This window comes from Melanerpes formicivorus, unplaced genomic scaffold, assembly GCF_026170545.1.
Source record: "Melanerpes formicivorus ecotype bairdi unplaced genomic scaffold, bMelFor1.0.p_v2 SCAF_10, whole genome shotgun sequence".
In the NCBI taxonomy this organism is placed as follows: domain Eukaryota; kingdom Metazoa; phylum Chordata; class Aves; order Piciformes; family Picidae; genus Melanerpes; species Melanerpes formicivorus.
This window is the reverse complement of record NW_027142362.1, coordinates 8,211,461-8,232,657: the sequence shown is the minus strand read 5'-3', so window position 1 is coordinate 8,232,657 and position 21,197 is coordinate 8,211,461. Positions and strand designations below refer to the sequence as shown.

Sequence of the window (21,197 nt, the reverse complement as noted above, 5' to 3'; positions counted from 1 at the left end):
GGGTGTGGTTGGGGTACAGTGAATCCTGGGATCATCATACCTGGGAATACACAGCGGAGTTTCCTGAAGGCCAGGAGTCAATGGCTGCAGCTGCTCCTTTGTGCAAAACCCAGTTTTGTCACAAAAGCTTGTCTTGATGCTTTTCCCATTTTCCCAGGCTTCTTGTCACACAGCGGGGTAGTTATAGAGAGTAGGTTAATGCTGGTGTAACAAAAAGTTCTCTTAATTAGACAGAGGCAAAGAGGACTATTCAATGAAGTCAGAGAGTCCAGGCTGGAGATGGCAGTACAGTCAGACCTGCACTTGACTCCTGACTGATATGTCTCTTTGCCAGCTTTTGACAGCTAACATAACAGCAGTGGGGGGCAAGTTATTGACCCAACCAGTATTTCACACTTAGCTGCCTAAAATACTGGTTAATCTCCCTCAGCTCTCTGTAGAGGCCCTGGGGGAAAATAAAGTTATATTCCTGCCTATAACTGCAGAACCACCAGTGGCACTGACAATCAAAATGCATTTATATGAACAGCAAATCATTTGGAAAATCTAGTTGTTTTTCAAACAAGTACAAGTTGGAAGAATATATAGAGCAGGGCAGGCTGCTCAGGCAGCCAGCATGTGAGCTGCTGTCACCTTAACCCTTCATTTCTACCTTAAACCAATGCACGACTTCTGTTTCTGATGCAGAGAACATCACCACAGCAGCTCAGCTCCTAGAAGCGTGAAGCAAAAGCAATGGAATTATACCTAGAACATACAATAGGGGGGAAAAAGCTTTTTAGGAAATAAATAAAATGCAAAAATGGGAAATTCTACGCACTGCTTACCACAAAGCTACTTTTCAAAGACACTGGGAATGCATCCCTGAGAAGGGCATTTTTCCCACAGGCAAAAATCCAGTTTATGAGCTGGTTAATATCCCCTCCTCCAGCCTGCATGCTTCACTCACAGGACTGCATTCATCTTTCTTTGAGCCTCTTTACCATCAATATCTCCATCTATCAGGCTTTAAAACACTACTGTACATAATTGATGATCATCAGAGAAAGAGTTGGTAGGCTTTCCTGTAGCCATCATGAGTTTCTTCAAGGGAGAAAATGCTTTCTGAAAGTACAGTAAATTAAAGAGATATATTTATGCACACTTACTCTAGAAGTTTATTACACATCTCTCTGGAGGTAGCATTCCAGAGGAAGCTGCAGAAAAAGTGCTTTGCAGACAATGCAGACTAAAGGTGTGGCTTTTTCACAAAGGCAACAAACACTTTGTACTTACATGCACATCTGTAAATGTACATTAAATGCAGGCACACACTGCTCCAAGTGAAATTTCTATGACATTCCTTCTTCTTTGAATTTCCATATTGGGCCAAGTACATGTCTGTTAACTTGCCAGCAAACTGAGGACTTTATCCTTCAGTGTGTCCCTGCAGTTCTGGAACTCCCTTCTTTAGGATCACATTTCAGGGAGGAAAATAGCACGTTAGTATTCGAGGCCAAGTTGGAGTTGAGATGTTGACAGGGCCCTGTAAGGTGTGCACTGGAAATGCTGATAGACAAAGTCAGCATGTGTTTCGTCAGTTCTGCTTCCACTGGTTTTTCCACTTGGCTTAGCACCAGACACAAGAATAAATTCTGCTCATGCTAGGTTGAAAGTATGTAATTTAAGGAACTCTTCAGCTAGATAATTATATTTTCATATTAAGGATGTGGCATGGGTGAAAGATTTGCCTCATCTGTAGTTGTTGTGAACTGGGCCAGGATGTGTACTTCAGTGTGTTTTATAAATATGATGTGATAAATAATTCAGGTTTAAATTTTTACTTCCTGAATTTGGTACTAATTAGGCAAGGCCTGAAAAAAGATCAGGAAAGTTCAGGAGCCTGGAACATCTGAAGGTTTTCCTACCCACTCACACCAGACAGAGGATTCACGTCACTTTCTGATCCTAATAGCCACAAAACTTAATCTGAAACAGCATATGCTGTATGTTCATCCCACACGTGGGACTCCCTCTTGATGTCAGTGTTTTATGTAAAGATCAAGGGGAAGATTGAACCCATTTTCTTTAAAGTAGTTTTCAAGATGTTACTGATACAAACCTTCAGAGACTGTTAGATGGTAGGAGCATGGAGGAAGACTGGGAAAAGAAGAAAAAAGGCATGTAAAGAGTAGCATACAATGGAAGTTAATAGCAGTCTACCATCCTTTTATTACATGATGACTGCCACCCATCAAGACTATTATTTAGCACAATGCCCTTCCCTGTACTACCTGGGGGAAGGTAATTTTCAGGAGCTGAGAGTGCCTGGCAGAGGGGAAGGGGATGAAGAAAATCCCACATATCAACCAGGAGATCACAAAGCTGTGCAAACCAGCTGTATGCATAAATAAGCATACTGGTAACAGGCTGCTTAGAGACGTGCATATATAGTTTCTGTGAGGTTCAGTGGGGAATTGCATGTGTGCAGCCAAAGGCAGAAGTTAAATCAGATCTAAAATTGATTGCACCCTGTCATTATTACTGAAAATTACCCAACCCCGGGTACATTCTGTCACAGATGGCTTTGGAGATAGCATGGCAAGCACAGCGTTGATACCTACACAACCAAACCCACATTGGCAAAAGGCTCTGGTATGATATAAGCAAGGTGAGACTTGTTCAAATGTGGGCCAGAACTGCATCTGTGACCTGCTGACACGATGCAGAGCTGAATTTTGAATGAAGGAAGTGTCAGATGCAATAACAATGAGGGCTCAGCCTTGCACTGAATGGAGTTCTCCTGCTTGCACCAGTACAACATACCCATAACCTCACATGTGTAACTAGTACTTTGAAATCAAAAGGAGAAGAATTCATATCTATTGCTAGGTTGAAAAGGAAATGTGTAGCTTGCCCTGGGACCAAGGCTTTGTTGATTAAACTGATTGTTTTCTAAAGATTAATAAGGATCTCTCTTATTCTGGATCTGACATTCATTTTAGAATCATAGAACAGTTTGGGTTGGAAAGAAACTTTAGAGGTCACCTAGTCCAACCCCCTTGCAGTGAGCGGGGACATCTTCAGCTAGAGCAGGTTGCTCAGAGCTTCATCCAAGATGACTTGGAATGCTTCCAGGGTTGGGGCATCTACCACTTCTGTGCTTGCCCTGTGTGTGCAAACAGATACATACCTTGAAGCTCCCAACACACTAGTCATTTGTGGAAGAGGAGTTACTTTGTGTGCATTCATGTTACAACAAAAATGCTTGAAAACAGAGTGCTTCAGTGCCAATTGCATCTGGGTAATTAGGGATCTTGTACACACTGAATCAGCAGAGAGAATGGAAACACAGAATAGCTGTGTGTTGAGCATTCCCTTGAACTCCTTTGCAAGCAAACAGGTCCTAGAGATTAGGCATCAGCCTCATTTCACCCTGAGGCGGCCTCCTCTTTTAGATGTTTGGTGACAGTGTTAATTTCATTTAGGATCCTCTTAATAAATAACCTGAAAGTGAACAGAAATTGACTGGCTGCCCTGGTAGCCCTGCTGAGTGGGTCCAAAGCTACAAGAGGACATAGGAAGCAAACGTACCTCTGTTAGGTGTAAGCTGCATAGCTCTGGAAATTACAGCTCCAGCTAAGCCATATGGGCTTCGCAAGCTGAACTGCAACCCCCCTCAGCTTTGTCCTTTCTCCTCAAGTTGGCTGCTGGCAGCCTGTTTTGTACCAGAAAGTGACAGCTTTCACAGATAACAACTAGTTTTTACTACATAGCCTTCAGCTGGTTCCCTCACAACAGCCCTTAATAATTAAATTGCTCATAGCTGCTGGCTTGTCCTCTGATTGCTGGAGGTGTTTGCTTTGTGCTTGACCTGAGCCAGGTTAGCAGGACTCTCTGGGAAGCCAGATGCAGCCATTGCTCATTCTGCCTCTAAGACCTGAGTCCATCCATATTCACAGCGAGACGTCACGCGCGCAAACGGATTACCAAAAGGAAAGCCACAGGCCTGGCTGATGGTCGCAGCAAGCTCATTTCCTCCCTGCAATGAGCCAATGTGCTTCATGTTCATTGTGGCAGAGAGTATTTTATTAACCTTTCAGGTATTACAGTGGGATTAAACAGGAAGCAAGCTGCAGGGGTATGTATTCCATTCCAGTAACTATTAAGGTCAGTTAAAGTTTCATTTATCTGAATTCCTTTAATCCTAAATTCTGTCTTATCCAAATCTTGGTTCTATCTTCTTTTCTCTTTTTATATATATTTTTTTTTTGTCCCACTCTGTTTTTTAAGGAAAACTGCAGTTGTGATGCTATCTCAACTATCTACTGCACTACATTACTGCCTGGCTTTTCTGAATATCCAAACCCAGAGTTTATTCAGTAGATTTTACCATCCCCCAAAAAATGTATAGGGAAAATAGGCTGGTGTTGTAAGATAGAAAATGCAGAAGTGTGCATCCCACAGCTAATTAGAAAGGAACCCCTCATAGATATTCCTTAATTAGTCAGGATGGCAAGCACAAGTATGAAAACGATAGATGCTGCTAAGGAAGCAAGATCTTGATATTGCATTGGTACTTCTCACCTTCAGGCTTCACTCATGTCTCATAAGAGCAGTTTCCCTCTTGGCTGTTATGTGAGGGAAATCAAAATATATGTATTTCACTGTCCTTTACAAGCTCAATACTTTCCATACGTTGCCAGCAACATAAACCCTAATTGTCTCTTATCGTGTCCAGAAATACTCAGTACAGAAGTTGTGGTAGTCTCCGGTTGTAGGAATTTCCACGTGTGATTGTGTAAGCAAGTTAATGGGGTCAGGAAATGTCGGCTGGTCACAGATAAGGTGAGCTTTGAGGAATGAGACTTCACATTTGTGAGAATTTGCAGGCTGTGAGTGACATCTGCACTGTCACTCAAACACAGAAACATGTTTCTTTCCCTCCTGTGGACACATTAATTCAGTAAAACTGATAAGCCTGTTACTCCAGGGAAGGCCTTTCTGAATTGTAAAGAAACAGTGACCGCTTTGCCGGTGAGCTCGAAGGGATTTTTAACTTCACTTTTTCTGAGTTCTTGGCAAAAAAAAAAAAAAATACAAAGTGGTGTGTCTGCCAAGAAAAAAAGCCCAGCTTTCCATTTAGCTTCCCATAAAATGCACTTTGTTTATATTTATGCTACTTTTCTTCCACTGCAGTTTATAATCTTAAAGCCAGATCCTATCCTCAGCTGCACTGGGTTGAAGCCAGAATAATTCCATTGTCATTAACAGATTGACTCCAAGAGCTTACTGATATAATTGGCAGGTGACTTTTTTTTGTTTCCCCATGCATTTTCAAAACCAGAAAATATCTAGGACTTGTTTTATGCACCTACAGGTTTTTAACTGAAGAGTGTTTTAGATTTCATAGTATTATGGGTTGGCTGCTTTCTGGGCCCCTCAGTTTAGGAAGGAGGTTGACTTGCTGGAACGAGTCCAGAGAAGAGCAACAAAGTTGGTGAGGGGTTTGGAACACAAGCCCTGTGAGGAGAGGCTGAGGGAGCTGGGGTTGCTCAGCCTGGAGAAGAGGAGACTCAGGGGTGACCTTATCACTCTCTACAACTACCTGAAGGGAGGTTGTAGGCTGATGATGGTCTCTTCTCCCAGGCACCCAGTACCAGAACAAGAGGACACAGTCTCAGGCTGCGCCAGGGGAGGTTCAGGTTGGATGTTAGGAAGAAGTTCTATACAGAAAGAGTGATTGCCCATTGGAATGTGCTGCCCGGGGAGGTGGTGGAGTCGCCATCATTGAAGGTGTTCAGAAGGAGCTTGGTGCCATGGGTTAGCTGTTTGGGTGGGTTGGATTGGTTGATGGGTTGGACACGATGATCTTGAAGGTCTCTTCCAACCTGGTTTGGTTTATTCTAATAAAGGTATTCTAATAAAGGTTTGGTCCTCTTGTGGTTTCTGCTACAAAACCTAAAATATCAGAATGAAGCAATAGTAAGTTCCTATTAAACACGAATTTTCTAGATGTCTAACCCCATTATCTGCACCATATTTTGCACTTATCACTTTTGGCAGGCTTATCATGGACCTTTAAATTAATAATTTATTTCTGTGATTATCCTGTATCCTTACATTAGCTTTAAGCAGACAGAAAAACTAGGCATTTTTAGAGTCAGCCTAAACTGGTGCATTTTGGCCTCCCTCCTGGCCTCTGCCTTTCAAATGTGGAAGTCTTTTCCATATCAAAAAAGGTATCCCTACTCTCTGGGTTCGACAAGTGCCCTTTAGTCTATGAATGTAACATAAGCTTATTAGAAATTAGCTTTAATTTTTCATTGACTTAATTTCAAGTGAGTTGATAAGATTTTAATGTCAGGCTGTGCTTAAAAATTCTCTCTTTGACAGGAACCTTTAAGGATGGTTCCTGCTGATATAGGGCTAATTTTAAAAAATATGAATTATGAAGTTATATCAAAGACTTCATTGATGTCCTGACATTAAGTATGTCTGCGCGTTCCTACTTAGGGGGCTTCTGATTCTCATCTATGGAAGGTTTAGTTGTGTTTGGCCTGTGCCAGATTTACTATGTGTTTCAACTTTCATGAAAGCAGTTGGATTTTTGCCACTCATTCAGTGGGAGTTGGATCAGACCCTCAGACTATAATTAGAACCTGCAGTAAGCCTCCTCTAAACTGAAGCATGCATGCAAATGATTGTAGTATTAGTCTTGGAAACGCAGAGGAGATGGGAGTTCATTTGTCAATGTATTTGTTTGGGGGGTTATTTTCCCTTATTAAAAGACAGCTTTTAGATTTGTGTTTAAAGATACTACTTGGATGGCATCCTGGATTATGCTGATTTAATGGGTTCTTTAAAAAAAATGAAACCTGGTGATAGAGATACTAAACCATTTTCCATTCTAATATGGAGCCATTCTATCTATAAGCCTGGCTGTGTCTACAATACATTCACCTATAAATAAATGCAAGGCAGAAGCGGTGAAAAATTATTTGTGAACGTTTCAGCAGACTAAATGCTGAATGCTGGCATGCTGTGTGTGACAGGAGAAACAGAAAAGATCACTCAATAAACAGCCAGTGAGCTAAAATGTTGAGTGTATATATATATACGTTATTGGTGAAAGTATTTGCAGTGACAAATGTTGTAAACATCTTCCTTCCACTCTGCCCAAAGGAGAAAGGTTCAATTTCAGTCAGTGTTATTAAACATTAAAGCCTTGCACACATTCAGGTGTACAACTGCTCTTGCTAAGCTGCATTCATAGCCCATGGCTTAGCTTGGGGGCCTGAATTCTTAAAAGACAGGAAAACAATGCATTTTTCTTATTTGTAAGTTCCTCCTTTAACCTGTCGATACTCTGCTTGGATCTTTCCCAGTTTTCTCCTCTTTTCTGGCCCGAAACCACGTCTTGAACTTAAGAAGTAGTAGAATCATAGGATCATTGATGTTGGCAGAGACGTCTAAGATCAAGTCCAACCAACAACCTAATGCTACCATGGCCATTAAATCATGTCCTGAAGTGCCCTGTCCCGGTCTACACATTTTTTTAACACCTCCAGGGATGGTGACTCCACCACTGCCCTGGGCAGCCTGTTCCAATGCCTGACCACTTTTGCAGTGAAGGTATTTTTCCTGATATCCAACCTAAACTTCTCCTGGTGCAACTTGCCACCATTTCCTCTTGTCCTGTCGCTAGTTACCTGAAAGACCAACCCCCACTTTCAGAGAGTTGTGGAGAAGAAATGAGGACTGACTTCAGCCTCCTCTTCTCCAGACTAAACAACCCCACTTCCCTCAGCCATTCATCGTAAAACTTTTTCTCTAGAACAAGGCTTGTTCTACTTTTCTAGTAGGAAGGAAGTGTCCTAAAGGTGATGAGAAACTGCATAGCTGTTGCCTCCTTTGAGCACTGTTCTCTTCAAGGTCTAGCCTTTCTTTAGGCAGTGCCTTTCCTTGCCGTGATAGTGCGCCCTGGGGAATACCCAGTAGCAAAGATAACCAGAGGATTTTTAATTTTAGGAAACATTTTGACTTACTCAATTTTCACGTGAGGTAAGCCTCTTGCCTCAAAAGCTTTTATTGCAGAAATTCCCTGAGTTGGATGATTCATGTCTGGAGTTTTCTCTAGATAATTAAGAACAGGGGTACGATTAGTGCTCCGCAGAGGTGCATTAGGCTGTGAGTATATTACTTTCAGAAAAACACTTCCATTAATGGGTGCATAAATTGCCCATGCAGTGATGAGAGAAGAGACAATGTAGAAGTTTTTCACTAGCTGCAGGGGAAGGCTTATTCTTTGTTACTTAGGATTTGATCATGGGGCTTTCATTTAGGCTGATGGGCAACACACCAGAGTCGCCCATCCAGCGAACAATGCTCAGCCAGGTACAGGAGGGCTCCACCATATCCACCTGAAAAAATAAATCGTGGTTAGAAAAGTGGTTTAAGCACACCACAAAGGTTTGCAGGTGATGTGAATGTGGCCACTGTTATCTCTGCTGAATAGTTTCACTGTATGAAAACAAAAATAGCTTAATTTTAGGCTGGATGAGCAGCCATCAATTTTTAATGATTCCATTTAATTTTATGAGAGATCCCTTTATGTTTTCTTCTATCTGCTGCCCTCCCCAAGCAGATTCTCTTGTTCTTCAGCATCCTGAAATGCTGAGCTGTCACAAATCGTGCTGCTGTGTCTCTGACTGCATCTGAGTCAAATACTTCAGGGTTTGCCTCAGGTAGGAATAAATATGCAGATGCAAAGAGTTATGGAAAAACATCCTGTACTCTTTGTGAACCCTTCTTCCTGTGCTGTTAGACCAGCTGATCAGCTGATCCAGAGCTAATTGGACAATTTGTACATTTCTACTGACTTTCCTTTCATATTTATCAGCTGAAGTGGCAAAACATCTGTTAATTCAGAAAGCACACTGAACTATCTCAAATACAAAGTGGATTTGAATAGAATTTATAGGGAAAATGTAAATGCAACAGCAAAAACAGTAATGGGGAAAGGGAAGAGAATCAAGAAACATGAATGTATGATTAAAGAAATCATTATTGGAAGCAAATGTCTGAATTAGGAAGGCCTCCAAGTGACCTCAGTGGACTCTAACTCTGATACTGCCATGATAGCTTCTCCAGGGCTGAGGGCTTGGTGGGAGATATGCTGCAACCACTAAAGTAATGGCTATAGGTGAGACAGTCCTGCATGAGGGAAACTAGAGGGATGGTTTCACATAAAGGAACAGCCCATCCTAGAGATCACATATTCAGTGACACTCCCCCATACTACTTTTCAGTACAATCAAGTGCTTGCTGCCCCATTTTCTACCATTACTTGTCTAAAACAGCCTTGCAGCTGTAATCACTGAGCAAACTTCTGCTATTGAAGCCATATCACTGCTGTTGTGGTATTGTGATTATGTGTGTCATCAGCTAGACAAACCACCCCTAGTTTGTTACTGGAATTAGTAGTTCCAGAAATAAAAGCTACTGGGCATTCCAGATCAAAGCCAGGCATGACTCACCAAACTTCAGGCCTCTGCTGTATTCCCTGCTTAAATCTGATGCCTATTTATGCATAAAAAGCATTTCCCCCCCCTCCCCCCCCCAAGCTATTCAAATGCCAGAAATAAGATATTATTATGACTTCATGTCAAGTTGAAAGACAGGTGGAGGAGAGTACAATGTTTGTGTTGGATTCAAATGTCTACTGAAATCATTCCTGTCATTGCTAATTGATGTTGCATCTGTCTTTAGACTGTGCCTATTGAAAAAAAAATAATAAAAAAAGCTGAAGATCTTATTCAGAGAAATAATTACAGTTGCACACTGGTGGGTATAAAATTAAAGTACGGGGGGGAAGGGAGCTACAGCCTATAATTTATCAAATTCCTGTGTCTCTGCAAAGTAATTAGATGCTGGGCAGCACGCAGGTCCTGCTGCAGAGGCTACTGTCAAGGGGATAGCAGTGGTCAAAAAAAGGCCACTGGCTCTCATTTATTCCATCCATTTTTGCTCTTCTATTGTATTTGGAGTATTAGTTTCCAACTGTCTTGAGACAAGGCAGAGAAACAATGGCAGGCTTTATTAAGAGCTAGAGTTGTATTAGAATAAACCTTTATTAGAATAAACCAAACCAGGTTGGAAGAGACCTTCAAGATCATCGTGTCCAACCCATCAACCAATCCAACCCACCCAAACAGCTAACCCATGGCACCAAGCACCCCATCAAGTCTCCTTCTGAACACCTTCAATGACGGCGACTCCACCACCTCCCCGGGCAGCCCATTCCATAGCGCAATCACTCTTTCTGTATAGAACTTCTTCCTAACATCCAACCTGAACCTCCCCTGGCGCAGCTTGAGACTGTGTCCTCTTGTTCTGGTACTGGGTGCCTGGGAGAAGAGACCATCATCCTCCTGTCTACAACCTCCCTTCAGGTAGTTGTAGAGAGTGATAAGGTCACCCCTGAGTCTCCTCTTCTCCAGGCTAAGCAGCCCCAGCTCCCTCAGCCTCTCCTCATAGGGCTTGTGTTCCAAACCCCTCACCAACTTTGTTGCTCTTCTCTGGACTCGTTCCAGCAAGTCAACATCCTTCCTAAACTGAGGGGCCCAGAACTGGACACATTTTTTTTTTTTTTTTTTTTTTTTTTTTTTCCTTTAGAATAAACCTTTGTAATCCCAGAGCATGAGGGTAACTGCAGAAGTAAGCAGGAGAGGGGAAAAAAGGGAATCCTACTTATGTCTGGCTTTTGGGGATTTCAGCCTCTGAAGTCCTTCAGTGTGACACAGTTACAGGCAGTACTAAATCTGTGTTACTTTGACGAACTTCCACTGAAGCCATTGAGGAGCATTAATGGAAGCAGTGTATGAGGTAGCAAGCTTCTCAATAGATCCTACATGTATGGCTTAAGTTGAGGGGTTTTTTCTTTCTTGCTCCTTCTGCTGCTGGTCATGCAGGCATTAGCTGAATCTTTCACAGCTTGATATGTACATTTTAATACAAAGAACCAACTTCATCTGGTAAAAATGTATACTGCTCCATGTGAGCCAGATGCAAACTTCTATCACACCAGGCCAACCAGCCACTATGCAGCGGAACTAGACTACAATATATGATATAGCATTACCATACGACGTGTGTGACTCAATGAGTTTCCATCACTCAGTGCTCTTGCCAGACACATTTTGTCCCCTGCCTCTATCCTTGCCATTTATCAAAGTACTATTTGCAGCTCTGAGTTGGAATATCCCTGCACAACCCAACTCAGGAGCTCTGTACCTGAAGTATACCAGACAGCAGCTGTTTTGTGGCAGGAAATATCCTGGAAGGACTCTTGAGGAGAAAGAGCTTGAAACAGCCTTCCCATGTATTTGTCCCTTAAAAGTGCAGTGGTGGCTGCTCTGCTGAGTTAAGATCATTCCAGACCATGTTTTTCACAGCATACACAACAACAATTCAGGCACTTAATACCATTTTTTTTACCCACTGTGTTTGCAAAGGAAGATGGAGTGGGGAAGGGGGAGTGAAGCTGGGATTGTCAGCTGAATTTCTTGTACGGAGCAGTCCAAATGGCAGCAGTGAAAATCTTACTGGAGAGCAGAAATCCAGTGCCTCAAACCCACTTCAGGACACAGAGTGTTTGTGGCTGTTGTTTCAGGGGCTGAATTAAAAATCACAGCAAACTCTGCTCTTCCCTTGGCTCTGGGCTCAGTGCACAAGAGTGCAGCTGTCCTTTGCCCACGTACAGTAGATAACTAGAATTCTATGTAAGTTATGTGAATTCCGTTTACAATTCACCCCCAGAACATTGTTTTAACAAAGTCTTGGAAGTGCAATTTTCATACTAGCTTCTGCAATTGTGAACCACAGCCTCAGGGTCCAAGATAATTTCCTGGTATCTAGGCAATAGAGGTTATGTATAGAAATGCTGCCTGCAGCTTCAAGGACTTCTTCTGATAGTTGTCTTTATAATTCCTCCGTCAGGCTTGTGAAATGAGGAGTTTGTTCATAAATTAGGATCCTGTGACATAACACAGAGATGTGTCAGCTTCAGCTTTTGTTGTTGTTGTTGTATATCTGGAAATTAAAAACTAATTGCTTAACAGAAACATTCATCAGCAAGTTCCTAAGTAAATATTAAAGTTTTACATTGAAGAAGCTTGCTGCTTCGCTGACTCTGATTGTAAAGTAGCTGGGAGGGATAGACTCCCCTTCACATGCTGTCAGGTTAGGGAATTGTAAAATTAAGGTGCTTGAGCTTTTTTTTAGCAGAGTTCCATAAGATGTACATGTCCAGATGCAATTTTAACTTCTCATTTACATTTGCATTTCAATGTGTGTAGGAGCCTCCAAAAAAAAAAGAGATGAAGTCTTCCATGAGAATTAACTTAGAGTAATATAAAGTAATAAAAATTGATTGTGGCATCTTCTCGATTGTCTTCTGAATATGTATAAATAAATAACTGCTGTAATGGGTATCAGTCTCTTCTAGAAGGTTTCCTTCCCCCCCTCCCTCTACATTTCGGTACAACAATCGCCTTCACAATGACTCATTGCCTTCGTTAGGAGCGGGAAGACATCCCTCATTATTCATTACTAAAGGAAGGACTTTGCCGCTGCAAAGAACAGCCATGGCATTCTAATTCAGCTACCTTTCAAGAGAAAGGACTCAATGTCATTCTTCCTCAAACTTTGCCAAAAGAGACAAGAAATAATGCTGGTTAATTGTCTCCATTTATAAATAGCCCATTCACGACGAGGGAATTGGATTTTAACGCTGCGGATACACATTTTTCTGCATTGGTGTCTGAATTTCGTTTCTGGGAGCTCACACTGAGATTCTCAAAACTGTAAATGCTCACACAGATGTGTGTACAAATATGAAATGCACTTATTTGTTTCCAATCTTTCATATGGCTTTTTAATTACAGACTTCTGTGGCTGTATTACATAAACACACACAAAGCGTTTACTGTATAAGTGAAGACCAAGCACTCCATTTGATTTCAAAGGGAGTAGGGAAGGGCTGTGTTGAAATAATTGGCTTTTCTTGATTTTTTTTACTAAAACAAATGTTTCTTCTCTCTCTTCACATTCCTTTTTTTCAGATTTATTTACTTAGATATTAAGGGACTGAGCTCATATTATGGTTTTACTGTATTTTAATGTGGTTTTTATTAAGCTCCACAGCATGCACCATGCCTCTTTATAAATAAAGCTCTGACCATGTATTACTAGAAACTCCATTTCAAACTGTACTTTTGCCAGAGCTGGTTAAGATTTCCTAGAAAGGGACATTATAATTGTGTGATTAATCTTCAGAAAAGGGAAATTTTGGCCCTGTGGTTTTTCTTACTGTATTAACTTCAGAGATTTATAACTTGAAACTGCACTGTAAGTGTGTTTATAATGACTTTTAGCTGGTTTAATAATCCTCAAAGTTTGGTGGCTGTACAGATCACAGCTTCACAAATGCAGTCCATTACCTGTAGCATCCAGATGAAGTTATCACAGGTGGAGGAAATTACTTGGGATTGTATTTCTCCTTAGCCATGCACTAATCCAACCTCTGGCTGAGGCTGGGGTTCTCGGAGCCCTTGTCTGCATTGATCCCATTATGCAGGGGGGACGTGTGCACGGATGATAAAGAACATCTTCATGTTGAAAGTCTAGCTCGGGCATGTGTGAACCATCAAATCCTGGCAGCGTGGTTGCAAGGCACCCGGTGTGGTGATGTTGTTAGGAAAATTTTCAAGCCAGCCTGGGATTTTTTTGCTGTCATTATCAGTATCTCCAGTGTGCTGCTGCTGATGCCACTCCCTGCACCTGGCAGTGCTTAATGTCTCTCTCAGTTCATGATCCTGCAAGCCTTTTTCAATCCAAGGAGCCCTTCATCATGCAAATAGCTCTGCTAATTGCGAGTATCAGTGCTGTCTTATCCCAGTGGAGTAAGAGCTTCTTGGACAAGTAATGGTGTGCAGGGTCAAACTCTTAGATTACACTTCTATGTGACAAGCCATGACACAAGGTTGGTTTTAAAAGTCACCATTTAAAACCAGTTGAAGCTATGCCAGAAGTCTCATGTTAAGCTTCCTGACTGTCTGCTTCTTTCAGTGTTTCCAAGCTTTGCTCTTCACAGTAATAAATATCAGACAACAACCCTGGGAATCATGGGGAGTTGAATTGGTAGGTCTCAGTCTGTGTTTAACATAAAAATGATCAGCCTGTGCCTACAGATGGCCACTTGCTGGAGCAGAATTTGGTTCATTAACACCAAACTCAACAAGCTCTGGGTGGATGTGGGGTAGGTGTGTAATAACCCAGAGCAGAGTGCTTTGAGAAGGAAACAATGCACACCGTAGAGCTGAATTTACAGATGTTCAGGAATCCATCTATTGGACATGCTTTTGCAGTACTTCCTCATTTTTTGGTTCTTCAATTCACAATAGTGAAATAATCAGGCTTCAATCAACTGTGTATTTCCAGACCAGTTGTTTGAGATATTTTCTGACTTTAAAGCAATTCCTGACCTTCATCTCTCAGATGGCATGCAAAATTTATTTAATGGTGCTGGAAAGTGAACAGGAGCCCACTAACACCTGCAGAATTCACCTTTTCAGCATTTTCCTAATTTTCACGTTATTAAGCAGATAAAAGGATAGCTATATCCTTTCCAAACTCTCTGGTTTGCTCTGTGATCTACTGTGAGGTATCACTCCAGCCAGACATTGCTTTGATCAATGAGCAGAGTGAGCTGGCTCAAACCTAATATGTGTGTTTACGTTTTTAGGCATTCACTGTGACAACATATGCACCCAGGGGCGCTGGGGACCAAACTGCTCCATCTCCTGTAACTGTGAGAATGGGGGATCCTGCTCCCCAGAGGATGGTACCTGTGACTGTGCACCAGGATACAGAGGACCTTTGTGCCAGAGAAGTAAGATTTTCTGTATATGTGATGGCAGAAGCAAAGCAGGTAGAAAGCCTCTTTTGTGACATCAGAGCCACAGGTTTCCGAGCTGCTTTAGCTTATGGCTTCCTAAGGGTAAAAGTTTACCTAAAAAATGCTTCTTGATTAAGCAATCAAGACTTTACTGCATTGGATTATGCCTTGTGTTTCTTCTTCTGGCCTTCCACAGCACCTGCAAGTCACAGGTGACCTGAAAAGTGGAGCCTACACTTTACATACCAAACCTGTCAGGGTCTGGGCAAAACCAGTTTTACAGTGAAGCCTTGGTGAGCTATAGGATGCTTATTAACAAAGTCAGCCATGACCCCTTGCACGATGACAATTGGGTAAGCCCTGGCTATCAAAATAACAGGACAATGTTTTCTTACATGGCAGAAGAATAAACACAGCAGCCTGGAATAGCTCCTGTCTGATGCTCTGCTGCTATATATTAAAATGTTCCAAGGAGATAAAAATCCTCTCATTGGCTTTATCTGGGAAGCTGCATTTGCCCCTTAGGGACCCTTCTTTACTGATCTGAACTACACACAGCCATCTTCCTGTGTAAACAAGAAATGGATTTGCCTTTCTTTTCAGCAGCAGCTCTTGTTCTCTCTGTAAGACATCCTGCATGCCCAGTTCATATATCCCCTTTGACTTCACCAGTTACACTTGACACTGGAACACGCTCATCTCTAAAAATAATTTGTAGCTGACAGTTTTTATTTAAAGCCATTATAACGATGACCTCTAGCACTGCTGTAGCTAATGGTCTATAAGCATATCCATTATAAACCCCAGTTTCCAGGTGCTTCAGCATATCTCTATAGCTGTAAAACCTCTCTCCAAGGCTAAAACGTGGTGCTTAGAGCTTCAGGGAATTGGAGAAGAAATTGTTTTACAAATTCGATACCCTAAGAGTGTAAAACTTTCAGAAGTTAATAGTTTCTGACCTTTCTAAGATTAAAAAAAAGAGAGAGAGAGAAGCTGATGGCCTGTAGACTACAAGAGGAAAACAATGTCCCCGGTTTGCAACCCCAGTAATCAGGCTGCTCCCTGAGGGCATTTGCTGAGGACATAATGGGGAGAAGTTTTCCTCCTCAGCAGGGTGACAGCAGAGAGGAACTGTGGATGCTTCTGCTATTGCTTCATGTCGCTGAAATGCCTCTCTGTGAATATACAGCCAGAGAATTCACCTTGCTTCCACCTCTTCTGAGGAATTAAGACTCAAGATTACCTAATGAAGAGGACAGCTCTGTAGGTGAAGGCTGCTTCGTAATTTCTTTTAGCCTGTTAAGGGCAGTACTGAAGATGATCCTCAATCAGCTGCTTGTGTCTGTGTAATCAGGATTACAAGAGACACCAGGATAGTTTACTGCTCTTAGGCCTGCAAAAATGTCTCCAGGAATGATCCAAGTTGTTTTAGAGCTAGTGCATCATCAACAAACCTGTCAGCTAAGTTCACGCTGGAAATCTGCGGTGGTGTAAGAATCTGACACTCTGAAGATACAGACCGAGAGAACAATCCTCAGCTGGTGAAAAAACACCATGATATAGTAGCCACTGAGGCAGAACTATGGAACCCAGAATCACAGGAGTAAAAATAAAACCATATCAAGTCATTTTTGTGGTTACTTACTGCAGTTTAACATTTCTTTGTGCTTACCTATCACAGTGAATGTTTGGACAGTGGATGGTTTGTCATTCTGCGTGTGCTTAGAAGCAACAATAAGCTTTTGTAAGAGGCCCTGAGCCATCATCTTGGCACTATGCCTTATGTACAAATTCTGTCATAATTTCAATCCAGGTCTGAAGCAAATTAAGCGCACGGTTCGTGACACGTTTGCTCAGCTATCCGGTGTGATTGCTGATGCAAATTAGGTCATTTTGTATGCTGTTACTGTAATTAACATTCATCACTGATGGATGCTGCTCCTGCAATGGCATGTATAAAACTGGCTGTCCCAACTGAACACAGGTATTGCACCTAATGTGTTTAGAAATCAGCTTTTGACAGAGCTGTTTAGATGCAAAATATTGAGAGTTTCCTGCTACACCTCCTCTGATTTCTTACCTTAATTTCTAAAGGAAATGGCATTCTGAGTTTCTGTTGTCTATACAGATGTGTGTTCCTCTTGTTACCTATCTTAAGTGCTTTGGATTATGTGTTATTAACCATATCTGCCAGGGGACTGTGAAGTCTTGACCGCACTAAACTCCCGTGTTTTGTAGAAGAGTTTAACTGTGACAGGCTAGAGAGACTCAAATTGCTGTCTTGAGAAGGAGAGAGGCTGCTGAGAGAGCTCCACTGTATTATTAAACAGCGAGGGACTTACATGATTTAGTATGGTGTGAATGTTTGAACCACAGGAGCAGTTTTACTCAGAGCTCACACGTTATTAGACATGGAATAATCCCACAGGCTCCATAATTTCAGCTGTTCACAAAGTGGTGCTCTTATAAATGAAGAAATATTGGTTTGGGATTGAGACAGAAAGGGAATTCTCAAGCTCTCAGCAATGAGAAATCTTCTGAAAGACTCTGATGACTAGTTTTGTTTGGTCTTCAGTTTGTCCCCCAGGCTTTTATGGACATCACTGCAATCAGCCATGCCCTCAGTGTGTGCACAGCAATGGACCTTGTCACCACGTGTCAGGACACTGCGATTGCTTGCCTGGATTCTTTGGTGCTCTCTGCAACCAAGGTACTGAGCCCAATACCTCCATGTACCACCTCCTTTCCTACATTTCTTTATCTGTGACTTTGCAGCAAGACTTATCACAAAGTTCCTGCCTTTTTCCTTTGTTTCAGCAGTTTAGATCACAAGGAGCTCTTTGTTTCAGAGGGAAAATGCAGAGAGTCACCCTTTTGTAGAGATGATGTGCTCCTGCTTTCATAAATAAAGCAGGTCTGCTGCTCACTATTGACATGAATGTGGAATGAGACACCTGCTGTAAATACATCAGCCAGCCAACAGTTTCATTTTCCTCTCTGCTAAACCTAGCACAGAATCATAGAATCAAGGAATGCTTTGGGTTGAAAGGAACCTTTAATGGTCAACTGATCCAACCTCCCTGCAGTCAGCAGGGACACCTGCAACCAGAGCAGTTTGCTCAGAGCCCCAACCAACCTAACCAGGAATGCTTCCAGGGGTGAGGTGAGATGCAATGGGCCAGTGTCTCACCACCCTCAGTGTCAAAATATCTTCCTTCTATCTAGTCTGAATCTGCCTCTTTTTGTTTAAACCCATCACCGCTTGTCCTGTCACAACAGGCTGTGCTAAAAAGTCTGTCCCCTGCTTTCTTAGGCACTCTTAATGACTTGAAGGCCATTATAAGGTCTTCCTTTTACTACTGTGGGCATTTTCTACATACAGATATAAAAGACATTATTCTTAATGGCTACTGCCCTTGTGGAGTCACCAGCCCTGTAAAAATGGAACTGACACCTTTTAATGACCTGCTTTTCAGTGAGTTAGAAATTGCAGACAGCACTTAGGCAAAATCATTAAACATAGATTAAGCATAACCATGTTTTCCTTTTCCTGTGCTGCACAGTCAACTAAACATTGTACCAGTGAATTTATTAAAATGAGCATATTTCAGTGAATTTGTCCATTTTATGTGGAAAGTTAGGCAGATTTCAAAGCATAAGCAGGGCTAATTACCCTCTTAAGAAAGCTATTTTATTTTTGCTCAGATGTTCAGCACTTCTGGTTTTACTTTGAAATGTTGATCTATCCAGCAAATTAATTTTAAAATATTCATGTCCTAATTAAAATCAATTTGTGTTGCAGTTTGTCATAATGAGTTAGCATGTAACTTTATTTCTGCAGAAAGAAAAATGCTAATTAACGTTTTCCCGTCGAAAAACGTGAAATGAAGATTCCACTTTGGAATTTCCATCTCCTTGTGCCTCCTCTTTCTCTGGCAGCAGGAACATTCTCCCATCAACAGGGTGTGCATGCAGGGAGCTGTGTAGCCTCTGAAATTGCACAGTTGATGTGGTTGTGCTAAGGATTCAGGGCAGCCAACAACTAGGCAGCTGGTTTCTTATGAATATGTTTCACAATCATGTAGCAAGATGGATTGATAACAACTTGTTATCGCTGCTAGAACACACCTGACATCCCATGGGGACTTTCAGAGTCCCACTTCAGAGCTTTTAGAGCTAATTAACATCGCTATCTGAGTTGTACAATCAGCTTGCTCCTGCAGAAAGCAGTATTAGTCCTCGCTACAGCTTTGTTTAAAAACGTTTGAGACATTTGCAAAAGGGCTTGTGTTCGGATCGCACATCTTCACAGGAGCATCGCTCTGCCAGTCGGCAGCCAGGTTACTTAACTGAGTGAGAACAACCATTTTGGCAGGATGGATTTTGTAATCCTTCTGTGTTGACATTCTGGAGGGCATCACACTATTTCACAGAGACAAGAGGTGCTCACACCTCAGGAACCCATCTGCTAGCTCCCACCGTATACGGTATGACCTGTTGCCTTTGTCAGCATCAGTGCTGGGATCACAAATCTTTCCCAATTCATCAGTAGTCCATGTTGCACCTTCTACTTGAAGTAAGCCTTTGGAGAACTGTTTCTTGTACATATGAAAACTCCAGCTTTCCAGTGGTGTTATCTATCTCCATCTTAAAGATGCAATAAAAATACTGCATTGAGCTGCTCTATATATTGAGCACCTCTATTGAGCTGCATTGGATCTGAATAATGGTACAGCATCTATGAGAACCTAGGCTGACGGATCATTTTAGTTGTTGCTCTGTGATATGAGGTTTTTTCTTTCCCTCTCTCTCCTTATGTATGTGTATTGTCCTTTTCATTGTCTGTTTATCGTGTTTAGTTTTATCTCTTTTCAGTTAGAGAACAATTCTGTTTAGCACATAATTTGAAAGCCAAAATCAACTTTATCCACTCCTGTAGAGAAGTCCATAATACATAGAAACACATGCAGAAAACAATAGCATGCACATTATTGGGTTTCTCCATAGTAAGAGTGAAGTATGGCATATTGTATAGCAGCCAATGAATCACAGCTCAGGATTTCAATCTGTGCCTGATTCACAGTCAGGATAGATTGAGGTCACCTGCAAAGACTACATGTGAGAAAGTGAGAGAGGCTGAAGAGGTAAAACAATTGCATAACTTAGGGAAGTGCCTTAATCACTTTTTTGACATCACTATTATTTACCAGAGTCCAATTCCAGTTCCATTTGTTACACCCTTTGCAAAGATGGACTATATGTTTTATCTTGTTTTGAAAATGCATCTGTTTTTGTCAGGGAACACAGCCAATAGGAGCACAGAAATTAAACATTTCATTCGTTACTGAGCAGAGCTTTCCATCAACTTTAGCATTAAAGATTTCCAATAATTTGGTGGGAGGTTGAAGATCTACATGTCTATTAGTTTTATGTCACTGTCTTTAGGCTGTTATAAGATGACTCTAAAAAGGATTTAGTTTCTTTTCTTCCAACTGCAGCAGTAGGCTGGGTGGACAAAGAGGAAGAGATGCTAATGTTATTAGGATGCAGCACATCTGTTTGACAGCTCTTGGTCAAACATGCAGAGAATCGTAGAATGGTTTGGGTCGGAAGGGACCTTTAGAGGTCAACTAGCCCAGTTCCCCCATAGCCAACAGGGACATCTGCAACTAAAGCAGGTTGCTCAGAGCCCCAGACAACCTGACCTGGAATGTTTCCATGCATGGGGCATCTACCACCCCTCTGGGAAACCTGGGATGGTGTTTCACCACCCTCAGCATAAAAAATAATCCTTGGAAACTACATTTGCACCATAATTGAACACTTACTCCAGCAAGGGCTAGTGGAGAGGGATAGGTGGACAGATGCCAAAAGACAAGCATGACATTTCAGCAATGGGATACATGCTTTATTTGTGGGAGTAGTCTTCCACCAGACTTACACAGTAGAAATACCTACAGAAGTGGTAGTCTTGCTTCTGATTCCACTCACACAGTTTGAATCTGGGAGATGCTGGAAGGCTGCCTCCCACCAACATTGCTGAAAGCTGTTCTGTGCATAGCCTAATGTATCTGATCCAGAAAGGATCAGGGCAGATACCCAAGGCTACCAGGTTGGGCCATCATACCAGCTTTTGGTCCATTATTGCTATCATCATTAGGTATTAGTATGATACCAGGGAGTTAGGTTCTAGTGGCAGAATTGTAAGTAAAAATCCTCATTACTCCTCAGCTTTTTGAGAGCTCCTCACTAGGCTGGT

At 41.8% G+C, this 21,197-nt stretch overlaps 1 protein-coding gene across 9 annotated transcripts in view; it reads left to right on the top strand.

The window, feature by feature from the left end:
• MEGF11 (multiple EGF like domains 11) overlaps nt 1-21,197 on the top strand; it is a 306,782-nt gene that overhangs the window by 246,402 nt on the left and 39,183 nt on the right. For all 9 annotated transcript variants that reach the window (XR_010987968.1, XM_068143523.1, XM_068143526.1 and 6 more), the window contains exons 14-15: nt 14,786-14,932; nt 17,514-17,648. Coding sequence is in view for 8 of the 9 variants with exons in the window: in XM_068143523.1 (XP_067999624.1) it covers nt 14,786-14,932; nt 17,514-17,648 (282 nt within the window). In the remaining variant the exon portion in view is untranslated. The remainder of the gene's footprint in view (nt 1-14,785; nt 14,933-17,513; nt 17,649-21,197) is intronic.